Source organism: Grus americana, chromosome 15, assembly GCF_028858705.1.
Source record: "Grus americana isolate bGruAme1 chromosome 15, bGruAme1.mat, whole genome shotgun sequence".
Taxonomy (NCBI): Eukaryota; Metazoa; Chordata; class Aves; order Gruiformes; family Gruidae; genus Grus; species Grus americana.
This window is the reverse complement of record NC_072866.1, coordinates 18,995,717-19,019,744: the sequence shown is the minus strand read 5'-3', so window position 1 is coordinate 19,019,744 and position 24,028 is coordinate 18,995,717. Positions and strand designations below refer to the sequence as shown.

General features: G+C 37.6%; 2 protein-coding genes across 5 annotated transcripts; one reads left to right on the top strand and one right to left on the bottom strand.

Annotated features, from left to right (window-relative positions):
• The first annotated feature begins 29 nt into the window (after positions 1–29).
• On the top strand, positions 30–15,221 carry PLA2G10 (phospholipase A2 group X). 2 transcript variants are annotated; one of them, XM_054842919.1, is made up of 4 exons: positions 30–589; positions 9,133–9,298; positions 12,051–12,157; positions 14,558–15,221. In XM_054842919.1, the coding sequence occupies exons 1-4, from the start codon at positions 583–585 to the stop codon at positions 14,701–14,703; spliced, it is 426 nt and encodes a 141-aa protein (XP_054698894.1). In that variant the 5' UTR covers positions 30–582; the 3' UTR covers positions 14,704–15,221. The 2 variants fall into 2 exon arrangements, with proteins under 2 accessions (XP_054698894.1, XP_054698893.1); XM_054842918.1 differs by lacking the exon at positions 30–589 and adding an exon at positions 642–3,285.
• A 381-nt stretch (positions 15,222–15,602) lies between these two features.
• BFAR (bifunctional apoptosis regulator) lies at positions 15,603–23,467 on the bottom strand. Of its 3 annotated transcripts, none has more exons than XM_054842915.1 (8): positions 22,714–23,467; positions 21,317–21,647; positions 20,269–20,470; positions 19,767–19,936; positions 19,010–19,154; positions 18,587–18,757; positions 17,868–18,070; positions 15,603–16,958 (listed from the first exon to the last, which is right to left on the bottom strand). In XM_054842915.1, exons 2-8 carry the CDS (start codon positions 21,580–21,582, stop codon positions 16,766–16,768), a joined length of 1,350 nt encoding a protein of 449 aa, XP_054698890.1. In that variant the 5' UTR covers positions 21,583–21,647; positions 22,714–23,467; the 3' UTR covers positions 15,603–16,765. The 3 variants fall into 3 exon arrangements, with proteins under 3 accessions (XP_054698890.1, XP_054698892.1, XP_054698891.1); XM_054842917.1 differs by having other exon boundaries at positions 17,868–18,001; XM_054842916.1 differs by having other exon boundaries at positions 22,593–22,728.
• Positions 23,468–24,028: the final 561 nt, after the last annotated feature.

The window sequence follows — 24,028 nt, the reverse complement described above, 5'->3', positions numbered from 1 at the left end:
CAGTAAAACTAACTGCTCTTACTAAGTAAAAAATGTTAATGGAACCAACTGCTTCTATTACAAGAAAAATACAGCTTTGCAGGTATTTAGTCAGCAGTAAATACACTGTTACACTGCTCTCAAAATCACTATCTTCACCTGCTCACAGGGAGGTGGATAACTTGCACTTTTGTTAACCCCGTTTTAGACCATTCTAGCACTTTCCATCTACATTTTGGATTAAAATGCTTTATCATCTTCCTGCATGTACAGAATCACGGACACAGAGAAACCAGGCATGTACAACTAACTTAACACTTTTGCCCATAATATTGTTGTGCTGTGAGAATGTTCCTCAGTACAACTATGTGTCTCAATTACATTGATCTATTACTCAGATTTAAAAACAACCTAATTAAAGCAACCATTGAGCACATGCAACCTTATTTGAGAAAGTATATTTGAAAAGCAAATGGTTCTCCCTGCACAGGTCCAGTTGACAAAAAGAAAGAATTCATCAGTAAGAAGGAAAATGCCATTTGTCACATATGACTTATACCAAATGCTTCAGATAAAAGAAAAGGAACACTACAAAAAGCAAATATGACAGGTCTGCACTGCCACGTAAGTTTTTATTTAAAAATTTAAAGGGAACTTTAAATCTTGAAAAAAAAATATATATAATTGTAATCCATATTACCTTCAGTCTATTACTAGTATATTTTCTTAGCCATATGTCATGGCAATTAACTGGACAACCTAACTCCCCTCAATGAAAATATTTCCTTCTTTCAGATTCCTGCCGCCCCCTTCCCCCCAGTTTCAATAGATGTTTTCCTTTGAACTTTTTCTACAACTTGTAGGAAATAGAACTCCTGACTTGCATTCCTTACTTCATCGCTTCATACAGTTTTTCTCACTTCGCATCTTTGTTTGCTTTCTAACAGAAGCAGCTGTAGTCTGAACATTTCGGTCTCACTTGATTTTTTCAGTGGTTTTAAGATTACTTTCCTTCCTTCAGAGAAAAACATATAAACTGCACTAATCCAACATCAAGCGCACTAACACATTCCATCAGTCAGTCTTCTGAAGAACAAACATGAAATGTAATTCATGTTGCTTCCCTGGATACTGTTTTCATTGTCATATCCAATGGTATGCTGGATGGGATACTGTTCAACTGGAAGTTTCACTAAATGCTGTGGAACACTATTAAAACGTTCTAATAGGTGTGACTTATTGACCGGAAGAGTCAGTAAACAAATGCAGTATAAGTGACAGTGTGAAAATAGAGTAACAGTAATTAGCGATGTGACTCCATGAGTAATAGGAAAATTGCTTTGACCCAGTTGATGGCAGTAGCAACAAAATCTTAAAAAAAAAAAAAAATTAAAAAAATCTATCCCAAATAGATGGGTTTTCTATTGTGACTTGTACATTACCAAGACTTCTCATTGACAGCATTTATGTTTGCCACAGATCCTGTTTCACTAGTATTCTAGTCTATCTCTGTTGGGAAACACAGTGGTGGCTGGGGTACACTATGTTCATAAGACCCAAAAGACAGGGATAGAAAGACTAGCTGGCAGCAGAAGCTACTGGGTATCGATAAGCAGGAAGTCGCAGTCCCACAGCAAGCCTCCAACAACTTTCATCCCTTTGCAGAACACAAGCACTCAAGCTGGAAATCCTGCTTGCTTCTGGTTTGTCAAGTCCATACCATGATCCCTTCTGCTTGTTCAAGCACCGTACACAGTTTTGATTGGGCTAACATACCATTTCTAGTGTCCTGCATGTAGTTGCACAAAGGCGTATCAGGTGTACAAAGGCCTATCGATAGCCTACCTTAAATTGATGTGCTTCCACATTTATCCCACGCTACCCTAACTTCAGTGCCAACACAAACATTTCATAGAGCACGGATTAATGAGAGCATAACAAAAACAAATCTGTCTGTGCATGCTTTTTGTCTTTTGGAATCAGACCACATAGGATTTTCTACTTCTCTTGTGATTAAAGAGCAATGATGTAACACAGTACTCGGAGCATTTTAATGCAAAAGTAGAATTATCCTTAAGTATGCACATGAAAAAATATTTTATTTCTTTGATGAAAATACCATTCACTAAAAAAGCCCTACCAGCTGGTCTCCAATAGTAAGAGGACATGACCAAGAACAAGTTCTTGGCAAGTTCCATAAAAAAACCCCAATGTTTTTATCTCTCCTTCCTTATCCTAGCAGTGTAGGCCTCAATGGGATCCAATGGGGGTCATATCCCGGAATATAATAATGCCAAAACCAAATAAACAAACAAAAGAACAAACCACACACACACAAAAAAATAATAACCAAAATTTCAGGGTCCTGATTGCTTGAACAACTGACAGGAAATGCACTGGTTTCAGTGCAATAACAAAAGGTCTGATGAAATACTTGGACCATATGAGCAAGGAAAAAAAATCACATAAAAGCAAGCGGTATTGTCTGTGTGTTGAGAGGGGCAATGAAACAGTGATTGCAGTGTGGCATCTAGTTGTAAGTTTTACAAAATAACGCAAGAGTGCGCAAAGGTTACATAATGTACAAAAAATACTCAGTATAACTCTATTTTGTTGAGGGAAGGTTAAAAAGTTATTTTGATGAAGCTACAAATATCCATAACCAGTTTAGGAGTTGGTTTATTTAGTCCTCCAAGAAAATTAGCAATCAGGAGATGAATTTTGGCAAATTCAGACTACAGGTATAGCACGTGTATTCAGCAGTGGTTATAATTAACCACTAGAATAACTTACAACACGGTTCGCTACCATCTTAACTCTTCAGATCTAGATTAAATTATCTAGGAAGTGCTGTAATTCAAAGAGAAATTATAGCTACCAGAGCAGGAAAGTCCTGGAGGAGCGGAGTGGAGGCCCCCTCATCAGAGACCAGCAGACAACCTGACTACAGGGTTCCCTCTGCGTCTGCACGGCACTTCACTACCCGAGTGACAGGTCCCAGCTCTGCCTCGGTCTTCCAGCGGCAGCTCCTCCCTTCTGGCCAGAGGGACAGCAGATCGTGGTCTTCAGCTCTGGCTCCGGGGGACCTGACTCGGGGCAGAAAGCAGCCTTTTATAGCTGGCACGCAGCTGCTCTGGCTCACACCTACACACTCTGCTCCTGGAGCAAGGCACTTCTGCCGAGAGCCCGCATCCCTGCCTGCCCCCGGGAGCTGCGAAGAGCCGCCCGCCGCGCTGCCCATGGGACCCCGCCGCCCGGCGCTGCCCCTGCGGCCGCCCCTGCTGCTGCTGCTGCTGCTCGCGGCCGGTGAGTAGAGCCGCTGCGGGCCCCGTGTCGGGGCTCAGACTGGGGCAGGCGAGGGCTCCGGCACCGGACGAGTAGTGTACCGGGCAGCCGGTCCTTCCGGGTAGGGAAGCGCCCCCGTCCAGCGACGCCTCCCCAGGCCGTGTCTGCTGGACGCGCTCGCCCGTCTCAGGGCGCTCCGTACACTGAGGGATGGGGCTTGGTTGTGTCTGGGGGGAAAGAAGGAGTAGGGAGAAAAGCGCGTTAGGAGAAATGATCATGGCAAGTGATCGTTAACGCTTTGAAAAGAAGTACTTTGAAAGACTGTCTGAAGCGCTCGGGCATAACGTGGGTGTAACTCACCCCAGTGGAAAATACTGAGATGCCGGCTGACAGCTGGGGACTGTCACTGCACTCACAGCCCATCCGTTTCCTCAACTCACATGTGCAACGTGGGAGTTTTGCTGGAGGGTCTCACGTTACTTTAAAGTTCATCAGTAATGTGCAAGCATGTTAAAAAGTTCAGTATTTAAAATCAGACTGCAGATTGCATGTGTAATAATAATCTTTCTACAAAGCCAATACCTTTACCCACACTCTTCTTGTGGGTGTTAGAGCGCGCTATCTCAAAGCAGTTCAAAAGCTAGGAAGTGCAAGAACTGCGATTGCCTACAAAACCATAACTGGGTTATTCTGAAAGAATGACTCAAGCTTTATGAATAAATTATGATGTGTGAATGTAATTAAAGGACCCCTGCCTCATACCTCAGCATAGCCAACTACTCACTTTGCAAGAATTTTTTTTTTTTCCCCTACGTCCTATTTATTGAGCAGTATTAAAGACCAGTTGTAATAATTTACAGTCCATTTCCTCATAGGTTTTCTGAGGTATTCATCAGTATAGTATCTGAATGTACTTACTTCTTTCACACTTCTGTGAAACTATTATCATCCCTCTTTTTCAGATAGGTAGGGGGGCTGACACAAAAAAAGCATCCACTAATTTTAGGTTCCCGTGGTAAGCCATTAGAACCCGATTTTACCTACGGCTACTTAAAATTATGTGGAACTTCAACTACTCAAAGCCTGGCTCTCACCAAGTATTGCAGTAGTTTGGTACTCCAACCCCAGGATATTCAGCAGACTGAGAGCATACTGTTAGTAAACATCAATAGGCATTGTTTTAAAGTGATTAAATTAACCTCATGCTCAACCTTTATGACAGCTGTAAGGATAAAATCCAGTTTTCCAGAATAGCTTCAGCTGCCTTAATTAAGAGATTCCCTTTTGTCTTCTTGCACTTTTTTATACATTCCTACACAGCTTGCAAATTCATGAAACCAAATGCAAACAGAAGGATCCTAAGGACAAGAGCCTCAATTCATTCTTAGAACAGATTCTGCACACAGAATGAAGCAGGGTCTGGGGGTGGGGAAAAGAGGCAATTGCATGATTAAAGACCATAAGGTAGGGTGCTTGCATAATGGGGCCAACTTAAGGTCCCACCAAGCTCACTGCCCCAATTCTACTTCCTGACCTCAGCATGCCCCTATTATTCCTTCTGCATTGTGATCGTGCTCCAGACTTCACCCTTTGCACAGCACAAACCTCAACAAGAATATTAAGGAAAGCAATGAAAGACTTTTTCACTGCTTCTGCCAGCCTAGAGTGATCATTACAGAGCACCTGGCTTCACTGCGATAGCTCTGAGTCAGGCATCACAGTCACCCATTCCGTAGGCAGTGAGGAGGAAGGGAAATGCAATTTACCTGTTTCTCAATGCTTGGTCCACAGTATCCAAACAGGCAAATTTATCCTCTCAGAAACTTTACATGTGAACGCAGTTTTTGGAGATAGCACATCAGTAGTCTGGGCAAGAAGATGAGGAGAAAAGGGCCATTCTTGATGGCTTATGAAACAAGAGGAACAAATCTAAGCAAAAAAACCAAAACAAAACCAAAAAACCCCAAACAACCCAAACCTATAATGCACACAGTTCAAAGGTTTCCACTTCTGGCAAGATCTTGGATATGTATCAGAAAATCTGCTTATTCCCAAGTTTCAAGTTCTGAACTACTGGAACACTATGACTGTACACAGGAAATATCACTATAGGAAATCTTACACATACTTAACATTAAAAAAACGTTTCTGTAGCCTCAGTCTTTGAAAGAACGGCTTAAAATTTCTTTTTAAACCCACAAAACATCAAAGACTGTATTAGATGCTAATGATTAATATAGTTATATATCATAATTATGCAAAGTTGTGCATCTCAATAAAAATATGATTATATATCCCCCAAAATAATTACTATGTTTGCATTGTGCCCATTGCAAAGAATAAAATGTTATGAGAACTATGACCTTTCACAAAAAAAATCATGTGTTTCTAAAATGTAGGATTTTTTCTCTAGGCATATGGAAATTTAAGGGACTGGATTTTTACATACTATTGTAAGCTATTCAGAAAACTAGGAAAAAGGAGAATAGGAAGGTGTAGTGGAAAACATCTTGCAAAGACATAACGTACAGCATTTAGCGCAACCTGAACTCTCAAGAGCTTATACAGGCAACAAACCGAGACAGTTCAAACTCCCCAAACACGGCAGGGCTCCAATTTGGGCAACAGGAATTAGAGTTTTAAAAGCACAACACAAATATAATGTGATTGCCTGCTGTTACTTTCTCTCACGCTGTCTTTAGTGTTTACTTAATTTCAATCTTCAGAAAGTCACCTCATAGCTTTTGATCTCTCTGGCTTAGTCATTACAATCACAAAGACAACTGCATAGATTTGTTTGGGGTTTTTTCTTTCTCCATCTGCTATTTTATGGTGCCTAAAGTAGCCTTCGGATTGGCATGGTTTTATTTTTTTCATACACATTTTAAAGCAATGAAATTAAAATAAATGCAATCCAGTTCCCTCCCTTTTTCCTCACCCACAATATTGCCTTTGACAGAGCTGCACACAATCTGCATGACAAAAACAAAAAACAGGCTGGACATAGAAGGATGACACTACTCTTTCAGGAACGCATAATCAATCCTGTAGGAATACTCTTGTCCATAAAGATAAATGGGAGGTCTTCATAAAAACAAACAAAACCACACGGAAGATTTTTAAAAAACATACCTTAATTATGAAACATTTGGAAATATGCTGAATGTCACTCTATTCCACCGAAGTTCAGATAAAATACTTTGGAAATTTTATTATGTTGCTAATACACTAATGCTACCATCATCATACTGATACTCTTACTGTTTCCATAGTTCTATGTGTTCTCGGATGGTCTTTCATTGCTTTTGTTAAACTCAGGTTACAAAGCTGTTGGGACAGAGACTTTTCCTTTGGTCATATTCAGAGTATCTACAGTACAATACAGTCTTGGTTTATACCTGGATGTCCAGATGCTGTAACACAAATAAATTGCAACAACGAAAAGTTCATGTCCTTTTTTTTAAGTTACATGGCACATTTTAAAGATTTATACTTGAGCTCCTCAGGGAGCACACAGTCCATCACCTCTACTTTGCATGGATTTAAATTAAGGGACTGGGATTTGTCCAAAGTTAGCAAACAATTCTGTGATGAAACCAGGAATATGACTTGGAAGTTCTTAGTTTCCTCTTCCTGTCTTGTAGCTCTCCTATACCATCCTTCCCCAGTTGCCAGGAACTGAGAGACAATGTAAAAATTCACCACTTTATTCAGAATCACTAACTTCATGCAGAGCAAACCTAGCTTTGCCGTTAGCCACTAACGTGGTTCCTTCAGACATTACTGGCTAGCTACAAGAGTCTAGCCAAACCTTACTAAACATTTAAGAGTATAAGCAGTTGTCATTTGTAATGCCGCAGCCTTACTGCAGTTTTTTTTCAGCTGGAAGTTTACTGAACCTGTACTGAGAGTGAAGATAACACTTTCAATGCTATCGTAAAGCTAAGAATCTCGTTATACTCAAATGGATGCTTCTGGCACCCAGAGCTGAAACATATACTCAGAGCTGTAATGGAATGGGAGATGATCATGTGTCGGTTCCACAACGCGACTATTATTTTGACACCTAGGACTACAAGTTCCAAAGAGTCCACCCAGTACGCCTTATGGACCCCTTGGGAAGGTGTGAGAGGATCTTTTTACCAGAAAACCTATACAACTAAACAGCAGATAGTATCCTGGAACAGGAGCCATGACACAATAGATACTCTTCACTATTTTAGTAAGGAAGTTTTAGTGCCAATAGAAAAGTTTTTAAATGAAACTGCAAGTGACTACATAGCCAAGGAAGCTTTTTTAACTCCTCAAGATGCTCTTGCTTTTAATCAGTGGCTAAAGATGCATGTGCAAGTTTATTTCAGCATGCTTTCCTCTCAATAGATCACATGCCCGCAAAGCAGGAGGAAACAAGATCTGGGAGTAGTCGCCAGTCAGAAAAGTACTAAATATTGTCTTAGGAAGCATAGCTATTTTCATAAGTAAGGATTACCTACAAACATTCTTTCTAAAGCTTTTTTTACCACTCTCACATACAAATGAATTGTATTTCTTAATGTGATTTCATGAGGTGTTCAAATCCCTTTCTTTCACAAAATTACAAGTGCTGGAGGTCGCCAGCATCCCACGCATTTCAAGTTACTCAACTGTGCTGGGAACAATATTTTTTCTAGCAGATCTTCCATTAACTGATTATAGTTAATCATATAATCTGTATAATAGATTAGTCTGTAAGTCTACTATAATAGATTATATGATTATACAGATTATATAAAAACTGTATAATCATACAGCTATTCTGTAGGAAAACAAATATCAAAGCCTTCAATGACAAAGTCTAAATATTTTTTGTGCTGTCTCTCACAGATATTACCTGTTATTAATCTTAATCTTTTTCCCAATCTGTATCCAGTTCTGGGAGTTAAGGTTTCTATAAACTGCTCTCCTCATACCAAAATAAATCATTAGTTTAATTAGTAAGACAACTTTAATCAGCAGCATTCCACTAATTTGTTTTGTAGTCATCCAACTACTTAAAGATTGCTGCAAATAGCTTGGAGCCTGCACTACAAGGAAATGCTGCCCGCTACCGTTAAGGGTCTTACGATGCGTTAGCTCAACCTGAAGGATGACATGAAGCCCTAAAAAAGGTTACCTGGTGTCTCAACATTTATCTGCTCCCCTGGACCTACTGCTTTAGTACCATCATGGGATAGTTAAAATAAAGTGCCTAAACACAGTCTTGTTCTGGAGAAATAATGGTGAGAATCACGACAACGACAAAATCAAACAGAAAAAAATAAGCAACCCTTCTTCTAATTTCCCTGGAAATTGCTCCAAGCACCAGTCTATTTCCCTGCTCCACACCCACCCCACCCTCTACCTCCAGTTATTTGGCTTCTTTGTCTAAAAATGAGGAAAAACAACCCCATCATAGAGGACATATTTGTTCAAATGTAAAGCATTACATTCTACAAAACAGCAACATAGGCAAAATTGCACGTTATGGTAAGGAAAATACCTCAACACTCAGGGCATCTAATCTTAGCAGATTAGTGGACCTAGACCACAGAACACATGCTAGCCCTTTGCCAGTTTTAAGACTGGAATGACTGAAGTCTGCCATTGTATGCTATCTCGATAGGAGGAAACCACCGCAGCTATTCATAATGTTGTTCAGTATTGTGCTCTCTACAGATTGGGGTAAAAAGGGAATAGGTCAAGCAGTGTGGCCTCAAAGTGTCAAAAAGAAAACTATTATTTTCAAGTACTGACGTTCATTATCGAAGTTAAAAAAACAACCTACCCCCCCAACTATTTTTTTATCTGCATGTTCAATTCACTAAAAAGAAAGATTTTTTTAATCCACAGTTTATAAAGACGCTTCTGGGGAAGCCCATTCTAGAAATCGAAGAGGAATTCTTGAATTGGCTGGAGCCATTAGATGTACTACAGGACGGTCTCCTTTTGCCTACCTACGTTATGGATGCTACTGTGGTCTGGGAGGAAGAGGATGGCCCAAGGACAGAGTAGACTGGTAAGAGTAACTATTTATCTGAATAATTAAGTCTGAATGCATGCAGATGACAGAGTAAAAGGACTAAAAGATTAATTAGGCCTGTTTAATATCAGTGAGGGAACTGAGTTTAAACACACCTCTGACTCCCAAGAAACTCTAAAGCATTAAAATTGTGTTACTGTAGATCTACATGAGTCCTGCTTGCCTTTAACTCAAGCTCTCGTTGCATTCATATTGGATTCACAGTACAATTGAGTTTCTTTTCTGCTGTTTGGCCAAGAGCTGAAGAACTAAAGTCTTCTTGGAGAAGCTTTAAAGCTCAAGCATTCAAGCTATCTATGAAAGTAAAAAATAATTTCAAAAATAATCACAATTGAAAAATCTTTTGATTCTATTACCGTCTATCCCATTTCATTAGTATGTAAAATAATACAGAAAATTATTCAAAATTCAACCTGTTGAAAAATAATTTTTGAATAAAAGGAATTATGAATTGTTAGTAAAATAATTCTAAAACAGACTTTTGTATTTAGTACTAAGTCTCAGTATACTGACTACCATCAATTTAATTTATAATTGAACATTAGCTGACAGGAAGATGATTTTCTGGTTACAGTAGTTAAAGAAAGGTTTTATATTTTCAAGTTTACCATTATAATGATACATTTCCCCACTAAATGTGACATCTCAAGTTCTGACTTATCAGACAGATACATTGTAAATTAAAATAAATGTCTGACACTTACATTTAGGGTAGAATATATGGAAAGTTCAAATCTTTTATTTTTTTTTTAATAAAGATTCTAGGTGTGATTAGGCCTAAAACTTTTAAAATCTTTGCCTACATATGTCAAGTGTTTGGATGCATTATTTTAAAGACAATTTTGTAGGATGTAGTTGCTACTTTAATGACTAGCAGCACACACAAAAAAGAAGGGACTATTATTAATTCTGGTCATCTGTATACCTAAAGATAACGATGGAAAATCTGCAGTTTGCCAGTCTTTCATTTTAGGCAATTTTTTCACTTTGTAAAAGTCCCACAATAGCAAGAAGCTGCTTCTGCACAAAACACAGTTAGCTATTTGTGGTCTGGGTTTTAATAGCTACAGAATATTAAGAACAAGCCAGAAGTGAGTGTACTTAATCTACTGCATTTGAACAGAATCAAGAATTGCACCAATTGAATGTAGAGACACATTCTTACCAACTGTGATTTAAGTTTTGAGCTACATTGTGGGCTCTTTAGATTCAGAATTATGCCTGAAAACAAGTTAAGTGAAAATACAGAAATACTTAATCTGAACTAAGAACATCTATAACAGAATTACTCAAATAATACTGCAATTTAGATTTTTGCCTGCCACTTATAAAAATAAATTTTCAAATGGAGACAATCATATATTGCTTTCATAAGATAAAATATAAAATCCTTAGGCATCTATTTTTATTTGAAATGCTTAAAAGAGGACAAAAGGAATTCTAAAAATTTTGGTAAACACACAAAGATAGACTGCAGTATGGCAAAAGCAGCCGTATTTCCTGGTTTATTTACCTTAGTACTGCTACAAAGACTCACTATAGTTTTATTTTTTATTTCTATGCATGAAATGGATGCATTGAGCTACTTCATGGCCACGTGGTGTTCAGCTGTTAAGTATGGCAGGACTTTTAAATGGCAATTCGTATGGAATTACCAAGTAATTATTTAATAAGCATAGGAAAAAAAGTAATTGCAAGTGAGAGGTCACAGCATTAACTTTTTCTATTGCAGACAGAAATTCCCCAGGCAATCTAAACATCATGTGCCTACTATAATATGATGGGTTTAGGCTACTAGGAAGAAAGTGAATGAAGGCAAAGAGCTTGTGGATACGTCCTGTTCTTCCATGGAGTAAAAAAAAAAAAAGAAAGATTATAGTTTGTAGCAAAAACTTACAAGCTATGGAGTTTCAGGTCCTTGTTACCTCCCCTACTTGCTGTTCTGGGCTCGCAACGACTCTGCACCAGAAGAGCAATTCTTTTTTTAAGCATTACAATATGCCATTCTTACCAGTATCATTCAGTTCCACAATGTGGTAGAAAGTCTATGAAGTCATTGTCCCAATTATGACAAGAACAATTTTGAAATTATCATTTTGGACAATTTCCCAAATTTTCTCATGATACTGAACAGTTTTAGTTATATCATGGCATTAAACAGCACCCGTGCCTATTCGTTACTGAACATTTCACCCGCTCTCAGCTTTTCTGCCACCATCTAAGGACTTTGCTGTAAGATGATATTTTTGATAGTATGCTACGGCCTAATAAATCTTCTTGTCCCTTCCCTGTTAGTAAATATTACAGTAGCATCAATAACTGGCAGAAAAATAAACTATTCATTATCTGACAGACTATTTTGGTATTTAATCTTTTTCTTGGAAGGGGCTAGGAGAAAGGCACACGCACATAAAAGTTTATTGTGTTTAAAACTGAGGCAGCTTTAAGATTCCTTGTATTTTCATCTACAAAGAAGTTCAACTAGATCAACGTGTATCAGATGTTTTCCTCATCATTGATTACATCAGAGTAGTATTTTTTTCCAGTTGATCTATTAATCAATTACCCTGTTTTGATTCCTAGGCAGGTTACTGTTTGTACATTCACATACGTTGACTATTTTATTATTTCACAGCCTGTAGAAAGATGCCAATAAAAACCGTCCAGATTACGTGACCATAAATCACCACGGTATGAATTAAAGCAAGCCTGTTTCTGTTACTCTCAGGTGCTGCTTTCACCATGACTGCTGCTACGGTAAGGCAGAACAAGCAGGTTGTCACCCTAAGGTAGAAAGTTACCACTGGGAATGTGAAGAGAATGCTGCTGTGTGTGGTGAGTGAATAGTTTCAGTTGGGTTTTTTTGGTTTGTGTTTTTTAACCTCCTGATTGTCTCACTGACTTTCTATAAAGACATTTTCTTAATTTAAAATTCTTATTTTACCATCCTTCTGTGACTTGTTTGCCAAGGTAAGCTGTGCCTCTAGAAAGCACAGCTATGCCAACCAACTCAATGCAGTTTCTTCTTCTTAATCCCCACCTACTGACATACATAAGCAAAGAAAATTCTGACCTACAAGCTTCTTTCAGAAAACACTACCAAAAAAACCCCTTTTTACTTGGTATTTACATATGTTGAGGAACACATGCTATGCTATGCCCTGCAGGTCTCCAAGTGGAGAGCAACGAACAGGAGGTGAGAAAATTACAACTGTTTAAAAAGGATCTTTTTTATACTTAGCAGAAAATACTTTACACCATTTATAAGTTTATGATGGACAAGTTTTTGACATACTTACCACTGATCAGTTGCACAGTCCACTGCTAGAGACCGCAATTTATGAATTAATTCACAATTACAACTTACAGTTTCAAACACTGAGGTAATAAAATATTTGATGTTTATTTATGGAAGTAACATGTCCACAAGCTATAAAATGTTAATTTGGAAATAATTTACATCATTAGTGTACAAGTTGCAATAAACGGCTGACCACATCCTGATAAAATTTTGTGTGATTGCTCCGAAATACTAATGTAAATACTTGCCATGCTGTAGTATAAGAGAAGGACAAAGATATCTCAAACAAACAAACAAAAAATGTTTAACAGGAGAAAGCAGCGCTTCTTTTGTATTATTTGTTCACAACTCCTAAAGTTTTAGCAAATATCTTCCAATACAATTCAAAGACTTTTTGAAACTGTAACTTCTCACAAGTCCCCAAAATTTGCAGGGTTTTTTCTTGTGGTTGTTAGGTTTGGGGGTTTTTTTGTTTGGTTGGGTTTTTTTGTTTGGGGGCGTGTGCGTGTGGTTTGGGGTTTTTAGTTGGTTGGTTTGGTTTTTTAAATCAGTTGCTAGGTCAGTTACTTTGCATGTAGTTTTATGCTACTGCCTAGAATGCAAATCAGCTTGAGATTTGGTTATTATTTGCACCACAAAAACGCGGACCCTTACATAAACTTGTTTACGAGTCTGAATTTCTGACTACCATAGTTCAACTTTTACTTTGCCCAAATGTCTACCTCATGCAGAATCTCTACTTGCTAGTTTCCTCCTCTGCTGCAGAAGTACTAAGCGCCTTCTCTCTCAAACTATCTAATTAACTGTCAAGTTACAGTCCACCTGTATTTGGCCGTAAAGGTTCTGCTCCTGTTCCAGACCAGAAGCTGACAATATTTTAAAATACTGGCCAAGATAGTAGGCATGTCATCAAGAAACAAAGCTGAAACAAAGTCCGTGCCATACCACAGAGAACATTAAGTTTGGAGCAATAACAAGAGAAGGAATGGTTCTCATGTTGTTTATGCTACTTATGCTATTGAGTAGTTCTTAGGGTAGCTAGTTGCAGTGTCAATACGTATAGATTAAGAACACTTCCCTTTCACAGCAGAATTTGAGTTCATTCACAAAACTGAGCACTTGTCCTGCTCCTAGACAAATCTCGAGCAGAGATTTGGCTAAGCCTTCAAAATGTTAAATACTCAGACAAAATATAATCAAGGATTCTTCAGTTTACAGACAGTTGCAGAGAGAAAAAACACATTTCTGGGTTGGCACAATAAAACCAAAATATATTGCTGTAGAAGAAAATGTTCATGCCAAGAAATCTGTTAAGTTACAACACTACAATTATAAAACAAATATGGCCAGACATGGATTTTATCCTACTTAAACACACTTTACCTAACTTCTTACTGAATGCCTTAATAAAAAAAGTGGGCGATTTAAGCTGAACACGGAACATCTTTGCATCCCTTATTTCACATATGTAATTTTAATGCTATATCGTTTACTAGATTAAAGCATGCAAAATGTATCTTCCCAAACTCAAGTTTCACTAGAGCAACAGGGTGGGCAGGGAGGGTCACATACCACTTTCTAAAGAGGAATCAGTTATCAGAGTTCCTTTATTAAAGAACGTGAAGAAGAGTATTGCAAGTCTTTATCCAATTATTATATTTTCACCTGCCAAGGTAGTTCCATTGATTATCAACTGTTGCTAAACCAAACCATGCTTGTATATTCTCTGATGCTGAGATGTCCTAGCATGGAGCTCTGTCTAAAGAACACGAAAGAACTATAAATCTTACTAAAGCTCCATATAGTTGCTATTGCACTTGAAATATAAGAGCCATTTACATGGCAAATATGGAATGTGAAGTAGCAATTCTTGGTATTCCATTTGGTATTTTTAATTACTTCAAACTAACATCAAATTTACTGTTTTCTTTCAGAATCTCTAGAAGACAAATGTCAAAAAGTGGCATGCGAATGCGACCGTGAAGCTGCCAAATGTTTTTCTAAAGCTCCCTATCATACAAAATACCTTTTGTGGCCAGATTTTATGTGTGGTGAGATTCAGCCTTTGTGTAGGTATTAGATATATAACATCAGCCTTTATGGAAAAATCTGTATGTATTTATATCTGAAATGACTTTTTTTTTTGTCACAGCAGTGACAACAAATGATTTTCCCCTTTCTTGATCCTCCTTCCCACCACCTCAGCCTCTCCACCCCAGAATGGCCAAAGTAAATATTTACCTTCTTATTTACCTTCTACAGTGCATGGACTAAAAGCAAGTTCATTAGTTATATGTAAGCTTTTCTTGACTAAATAGGAATTTATCAGCTTAAGGAGTAACTGACTTAAAAATAATTTTGTTCATATTTACGTATTTTTCAGATTCATAATATCATTCACTGTAAACTTTTCATCTCCCCTCCAGTGGCTACAAGACACAAATCAAACTTTTCCACTAACATTTACCTGAACATTTGTTAACTTTGAACTGACCGGAAGAAATGCACGAAATATTAAACATTTATCATGAAGCCTAATTTAACTTCTGCATCTCATTCACGTTAAGTTGTCCTATCTGTATTAAAAAAAAAAAGAAAGCCTAATATAATTTTTTTCCTAGTATTTACTTTTTAAATACAGTTTTCTAAGAAGTTGTTCATTTGATATGGCTCAAGCTCCTTACTCTACGAACACCTTGAGTTTCCTGTGGGCACAGGGAGTTCTACCCTTAAAACTTGCAAATGCAAACCATCACCAAAACAGATACATGAAAAAAGTAGCAGTTACTGGGACCAACTGCCTTTCCCATAAATGTCTGATGGTGGACAGCATGAGTTTGCAAAGTTCAGAAGCGTATATACCTCATAAAGATGTAAAGATGGTTTTATCTAGGGTCACTTCATAGTTTTTTGAAACCTTTTAGGAAGAGAAATCAGTAACACGAATTGCTGAATAATACAATTTTTCATAACTGCTAATTTTAACAGTTTAAGAACCAGGAGTGTTTTATTTCTACTTTCACCCACCTCAACTTACTTAAAGATGCAGAATTACAGAACAAGTTTGCACAAGTCAAAGCTAATGGCAAATACTTCAATATAAAAAACAAAACAAAACCATCTCTTTAGGAAGGATGACAATTTCAAAAGAGATCTTTAATCTTTAAAAATATTCATAGGTGAATTTAAAGTTCATATTAATGATACAACTGGGAAAAAAAGAAACCCACCAACACAAAGCCACAAACCCAAAAAAACCCCCAACAAACCAGTGTAGAATGCAAGGGGACAAAGCTCTTGCAAAATCTAACTTTTGCTTCAAACAAATGGCAATCCTGTTTACACAAAAAAACTTTCTAGTCAATATTCACTCACAGATCTAGACAGACACATTATATTGCAGTAAGATGTAATTACAGTGTCAAGTCCCTTTTCCAAAATAATCCTTTTTAAGAGATAACCCTGAATTTAAGAATTATCAAGACTTCAAAAATAGATCATTAAAGAAGCTACTGATGAAGTTTAACTGATCTGAATAAAAAATTTTCAATGGCAATCATCACATTTTCCAAAAGACAAGAAAAAATCAAGCAGTTTTTGCCTTCACCAGTGGGAATTTTAGAACAAACTCTACTGTGAGACTGTGCATTTAACAGTGAACACTGGAGTACTTTCAATATCAAGCCTATCCAGGAAGACCTTTCCTTTGGCAAACTTGAGGAACACATTGCTGGTATGAAATGCTAAGTTTAAAAAAGTTAATAAATAAAAATTAAAATCACAGTAGCTGTTTCAGAAGACACTGATTTTAAGGCAGGCTTGAAAATAATCAGAATGCTCAAGACAGAATAGAGAAGTTTGATTTGATTACAAATAGTGTGACATGACTGTAAAAGTTTTACATGGCTAAATCAGAAACATAATTTATTTTCTTTTTTCAATAGAAAAATCCTTTTGGATAATAAAGCCCATCCTCAGATTTGGAATCAGCTGGTTTAAGAGTAACTTACCTTAAGGCTTTTTTGTATGTTTAAGTTAACATAATCCACCACTTTCAGTGCCACATATATAGAGAAGAAAAGCAAAGCTTATTTTAAGTGTCCATTTTAAGAAGCTAAACAGCTCAAAAGTTCCAATGCCAGTCACTGCACTTGTGTCTCCAGACGCCTTACTTCTTTAACCACAAGATCAATGTTTATGATTGGGTTAAAGTACAAGGCCCAGTAAAACAAACAATTGCAGACAAATTGAGGAATGAAAGGCCAAAAAATGGCAACAAAAAGACCCTGGGTTGAGACTTTCCAGAAATGTCTCCACATTCTGTGAGGAATAGTCCTGTGAAAAAGGAAAGGGAGAGGCTTAGAAGAACTTTCCGTTTTGTTTTTACCCATTCTAAGAAAAGCTAATATGTACTGCAGCCTCAAATTATTTCGCTCTTACTCAGGTAGCTGTACAACATCATGTTGCACTCCAGAAAAAACTTTCTTAAAATACAGCAACACTAGATTTTATATGAGGAAGCATCAGATCATTTTATTCAGATCATAAAGCACAGCAAGTTAAAGTGGTCAAATTCCAGATTTGTCATAGATTATTTCCATGTATTGTGTTCTCTTTCGAACATGTTCTGCCCCCTAGCAGCTGGCAGAGAAAGTGAAAACCCAGTATACACCAAAACAAGAATTTCTTCTATGGAAGTTCTAAAAACTATCAATAAAAGATCACAGCAATTATGAAGTAATATTAGTATGCTTGAATTAAGGCTAAAGCAGGTGATCAAAATTTGTTTTGAGTTACTATCAGAAATAGTATCAGTGTAACTAAACTTATTTATGATCCTGAGGACCCCTCCTTTAGTAACTGTATTGTAAACACATCATGACAAAATTCTTTGGTATTTAGTTCTCAGCTGACAGCTAATGCCAGTTACCATAACAGGCAATTCTCAAGGCAAGAGTTAATATTTACCCAACGGTTAAGAACATGCTTATTACCATTACTGTATTTGCTACATCTGATCAGTAAAACCAGTTATAACCCTTTCAAGTATTCACAGAAACAAAGATATTCGAGGGTGAGTACTAGTGTGTATGTGTGGATTCAGATTCACATGTTCTTATTAACCTCAGAGTTATGGTTAGACACTGTAATTTCAGTGAGCAACTGTGAAATGCTAAGACTGTTACTTTCTATTTAAAAGCCCACGTACTTCCTACGCTCTTCAACAAGCCCAGTAAGACTTACTTCAGTTCTCTTCTTGACCAGAGCCTCCAGAAGGAGAATAATTCCAGAACAGAGAGCAACATGGCATTTACAATTATAAATCTTGATGTCCAGTAGTGCACATCCAGCCAATCCCAAGCAAATTCAGCTATCAACTGGTATGGCAAAAATAAATACTTTACAATGAATTCTCTCCACTGTTTCAAAGAAGGATCTTTAAGGTCCTGTAAGTTATAATAAAAAGACTGTTAATCAATTTCCTATTAAACAGACACAATACTGGCTTATTTGCACTACTCTTTTGTTTAAAAATTGTATTTTCATACATTGAAAGCAGTAATTTATCTGTCCTACACTTTCCAGTAGATAATACTATAACCCAGTAATTTCCATTACATTAGAATAAAGCATCATAGACAGCCAGACCTTATGATGCCATTTGTTAAAATACAGGTATTTTGAGTGAACAGCCTTTGTATAGTCATGTAAACTTCAGAAAAATCATTTTCACAGATTTAAAGTCTTAAAAGTCTTAAATCAATCTTATTAAAGGTAATGGTCAGAACACTGGTGATCATATACAATAAAATCAAAGAACCACTTACTTTGTAAGACTTTTTTTTTTAAACTGTATTGTAAAGAGATTCAATGGTTATAATTACCTAGTGTGTTTTTATACTGCTAGTCTTAAAATGCTTATATCTAAAGCAAGTAGCACATTTAATGTTTTGAACACTTACTAGTAGTTTTGTAACAGCATCTTCATACTTGTCATCTTGCATAGGGCAAATTGTGTGAATGAAAGGTAGGAAAGCTTCTGCATAATCAAACATATATAGGTATAACATACTGAGTCTTGGAGAACTCTTCAGTGCATACAGAAGAAAGAGTGATTTTCCTGGATTTACTGCCTGAAAGGTATCAAATTATCAAGTTTCAAACAATAAAAAAATAAAATGAAAGGGACACGTCAGTTCTTAGATTTTTCTGACAATTGTTTTTCAAAGGATCATTTTTCAAATACAACAGTTCATTAAACTGAGCAGTTTTTACAAGGGTAATTCTACTACCTTAATACTCTTCCTGGCTTTAAGAGAATTTTCTTTTAAAGATAGTCTTTTAAAAATACTTAATATACATGACAGACTTCATATAAAATTTACCTTATATTCCCAAAGGTTTTGTGGTGGTTTAACGCCTAAAGTTTTTACACATTCCAGTTCTGCCATAATAGCTTTTCTATGGTTACCATTCTCTATACTGTAAGGCTCTTTTGTGAAATCCTCCTCTGTCAGTGTTAGAAGGAGTCTACAAAAGCAGAATAATTCAGAAGGTAAACAGTGCCTCTTCACCAAAAAGATACGACTAACAAATCAGCAGTTACATACGGAAACAATAAGCTACTGATAGAAGGTATCACCTTTTGGATTACATTCCATATCAAGTGTTCTGAATCAACTGCATCTCAGAGCCTGGGTTTTAAATATCCTTCTTTTCAATTTTTCTCTTGCCTGCTTTCAGCATGCAAATTTATCAGCTTGTTGGCTGTTACTGAACACAGTTCTTCAGTACTTCACAGATCTAGTCTGGTCTCCTGAAATCAAACCTAGAGCTTTTGGATGGAATGCAACAATGCATATAGCATATGCATTTTTTCACAAGAAAGAAAAGGTGAGAGGGGTGGGTAATACATTAGTAGACTTTTACTTTCAGTATCATTTCAGTCTGCATTATCAGCATTTAAAAATGTTCTTAGAAGATTTTCAGTTAGCTTGCTTAGTATCAGCTGCTAAGTAGATAGTACAGTCATTTCACAGTAAGTGAAATGGAGTACAGTCATTTCACAATATACCATCCCTAATGAAAGCTATCCAGTAGTCCAATCAAATGACAGCTGTTCTTGACAGTTAGGCCTCTCACCTTCCATTCACCTTCTCCAATAAAAATCTTTCTTTATAGTGTGAAGCCCAGGGGCCCAGCTGCTCTAGCCAAAGTGTCACTTCCTCAGCAGTCCATTTAGCAACAGGCTTGTGGACAAGATGATCTTCTTCAAATTCTCTGCTACTCCAGTGATATCCAAGTAGAACTACCTATAGGTAAATTAAAAAAAAGAAAAAAAGAAAGAAAGAAAAAGAAAAAAACCCCCACACATTAGGGGCTTGACATGTAGAATCTTCCATTTTATGGACCCTAAAATATTCAGGTTATAAGTACCTTGAAGTTTTACCCAATTTCTCTAATTTCTGTTTGCTCTATATTGCAATTGTAGTTCCTGACAGACAACTATGAATGCTACCTTATTTACGCTGCTCAGCTGAAGTCTATTCTGTGCTGACAATCTTTTTTATGTGCATGTAATTTAAGTACATTTGATAGCATGCTTAATGTAGTAAATATGGAAAGCCAACCAGATGAAACTTACTGCTACACAAGTTAAAGCTGTCAGAACGCCTGAGAAAAACCCTCCTCCTCGGGGATTAATTCTTCTTGTGTTCGGAACTGTAGGGATCTGTTCATTCCCATATTTCTGGAAGGTTGCTAAGCTGCGTGCTACATCACTGTTTTGTTGAATATCTTCTTTTCTTTGTTCAATGGCATCAGAAAATAGCTTTTCAATAACATCCCTAATGGGAAAAACATTTGTCATTGTACTATAACCACTGAGGTTTAACATTCAGAAAAGGGACAAGTTTTTGGATTTTTGTTTTCCAGCCTCTACTAAAGACTGTCATCTTTGAAAGCAAGAAAACATTAGTTATTAATAATTAGTAAAGTTAAACTTAAGTCAATTACTTCCAAACAACATTTTTCCTCAGCTTCTAAAGATAGAGGAAGTTAAAATATCACATAAAAAAATAAAAATCCTTATTTCTCACATAAAACTAGAATTGTGTGTGCTACTGGCAAGCCTTGATTATTCAAAATGCTAAGCAAAAGACAACATAAAAGCCTACCATTAATCCTACCATCTATTTATTAAAATATTATTAACTTAAGATAAAGTATTATTAACACAAGAGCTTGTGGGTAATTCAAGACAGCAAATCGATATTTCTAGCTTTGTTCCGCAGTAAGATCACATTTATTCCTGTAAATAATTCCTATCACAGGAATAATTACACAATTATCCAATATCATTCTAACTTAGAATTATTGGGACATAACCAACTGTATTAAAAGGTGCAAGTGTCTCAGTACTAAAAAAGGATCCCTCCTCTCCATTCCCAAAAAACTTCAGAAGGGAAAAAAAAAAAACAAACCAACAAACAAACCCAAAACAAAGCCAACCAACCCATGCAGAAAAATGTGCTTGAACAGTTCAGTACCAGTGCAGAACATGAAAGACTTCAGGATTTAAACACCCTTGCGATGTTCAGATTACCAATAAACTACAAAACTGTGCAAACTCGACAAACCAGACAACTAATTTTAGAGGGTTTAGAAATCAAAAAGTGGCATAGTACACTCACCTGAGGAGGATGTTGACTTTGGGAAATCCTTCCCATTTTTCTCTGCATTCAGGGCATTCATTCTTCTTGGATGATACCCACCACAAGGCTAGGCAATGTCTACAGAAACTATGCCCACAGTTCAGGGTGGTGGGATTGACCAGCATGTCATAACAGCAGTGGCAAAGGAACTCACTAACTGATACCCGCCGACCAATCTCAAGAGTAGCATGTGATTCAACTTTTGCCCTCTCCGTTTCACCTTGTAAAGTCTCATCTTCCTCCATTTTCTTTTATGCTTTATGCAAAAAGAAATCTCTCTTAGATCTTCAAACCAGGTAAGGCATTACTTCTGCAAAGCAACAAGATAAATTTCATTAAGAAAAGCTACTACGGAAGTTTAGAATTGCAAGCAATATAATTTAGCATTGTAAGTCTTTTGTTGCTCTGATGGTTTTAAACTTTTTAACTAATTTAGCTCTCCCCAAAGTGAAACACCATCATCTACTTTTTCAACAACATATTAACTACAAGCTACAATCAAAACCAGATTCTAGATGTAGACAGCCAGGCTCAATCTCCCTGTATTTTCTTTTCCTGTGTTACGTAACACGTGAAAGTGAAACACAAAAACTCACTAACTATGATTCAATGACTTTTGACAGTATCCTTAATCAAGGTTTTAGTAAAAGGCACCAATCAAAAGAAATATCATCAGAAAATAACATCAGAGAATATAAAAATAAAACACCAGTATAATACAACGATCTAATTTACTGTTCTTTCCAATTATATGGAATATAACATTACTAACAAAGGTCAATGCTAGACATTGCTGGGCAATAGTAAAAAAAAAACAAACTTTGCTTGATGTTCCTACTATATTCTCTCAGATGGCTCTATCTAGTTTCTTAAGAAAAATACTGATGCAGATCACTTACTTATCAGTCATGATATGTTAGAAGCTATCAAAAAACTATACAATTTTCTCCTCAGGCACTACCAAACCAAAATATGCTTACACCCTCCACCACGTGGCTCCTCTTTACTACCAAGTTACCATCTTTGCATCCAGATCAAGCACAAAGAGGTAAGCATGCAAGTTGGTAAAGAATAAAAATTTTTAAAAAACCCCAAACAAAACAAGCAGTACAGAAATACAAACCCATAGCGCAACTAGGATCCTCAGACTGCTTAAAGACACGTCTTTTCCCAGCAAAGAAAAGATTGTTAGCTTTCTAAAAGACAACTCTGAAACATCACTTAAAAGAGGTGAAATACAAACAAGGTTTTGCACCTAAGAACATTCTTCCAGTTTTCCTGGAAGACAGCAGCAACAGAATTTCTGTGGGTGCAAAAATATTTCACCACTCAGTCTCTGCACCAAATAAGAGAAAGGTCAGAAGTAGAACGCTTACTAGCTCGCCTCCTGCCTCCTCTTTCCAACTTCAGCGCGCTTCCTCCCCTCCGCGCTGCCAGCAAAACCGAGGCACCGGAGGCTCAGGCCTGCAGCGACGTAACGGTCGTTTCCTCCCCGCCAGGCAAGGCGGGGCCCATCTCGGAGGCGTCACCAACCCCGCCCTTCCTGCACTCCCAGCAGCACAGGGGAGCGCAGCGAAGCACCAGACACCCCCAGGCGGGAAGCACAGGCGAAGGCTCCGCGGTACTCCGCAGCAGCCCGGCCTCAGCCCGCAACCGGCCGCCGGCAAGAAGCTGGGCCGTGCCCCGCCGCCCCCGGCCGGCTCACCCTGCGGCTGCCACGGGCCCGACGCAAAGCCGCCTCCCTCCGCCGCTTCCGCACAGCCGTCCGCCGCCCCGCGGGAGCGCGCCCGGCCCTAGCGTCGCTGCTCTGCCAGGGACTGGGAGGGTTGCGCAGCTCCCGCGGCCCCGCGCCCGTCGCCTCACGGGAAACGCGGGTGAGCATCGTCTCGCCGGGGAGGATTGAGCTCCGAGCGGCCTCCCTGTCCCTGGGACTGCTCCAAGGCCCTGCGACAGCATCCAAAATGAGAAGGGCGCTCTGGTAGGGGTGGCCGCCACAGTCTCCTGTTGAGCAGCAGCAAGCTTATCGATACAATCTATATAAGCAGAGCCCATTTCTTTTTTATCTTTAAGCATTGTATTTCAAAGCTTTTAAAATCACTGGACAGAAACACTACTACCCTCACGTTTTTATTAATAGCTCAATTCTCATGAATATGTGAGTGTATGTTTGCTGAATGTATGTCTACACACCCAAGTAATCTTCCTTCACAGAATCTTTGTTCGAGATTTATTTTACAAGTTAAGATCTAGAGGTCTAATCTCAGAAGTAAATTAGACTTTTATATGCTAGCTTGACTCCAATGCTAACACATACTGCACCAGGTTGGTTCACACAGGGACTATTTTTACCACATGAGTGTATATCTATATATACACACATCGACAATTATTTATATCAGTCTCTGTTCCCTTACTGCATTTCTTTTTGACTAGAGTCCAAAGGAAAATCGAGCAACTTTTTAAAGTACTGTTGAGATGTATTTTTTTCACCATGCAACGCAGTGACATCTTCTTAAAAGATTTTGTTCTTGTTCCAGTTTCATACAAGTTACAAGTCCAGTTCAAATGACATTTGAATTACCAAACCCAAATTATTAACTTTTTAATTATTCCAGCTTATTTCAATAAAGAAAATAATAGTCTCTCATTGTTTTCTCTCCCATATTATTCAGATTTCTCCAGAACACAATT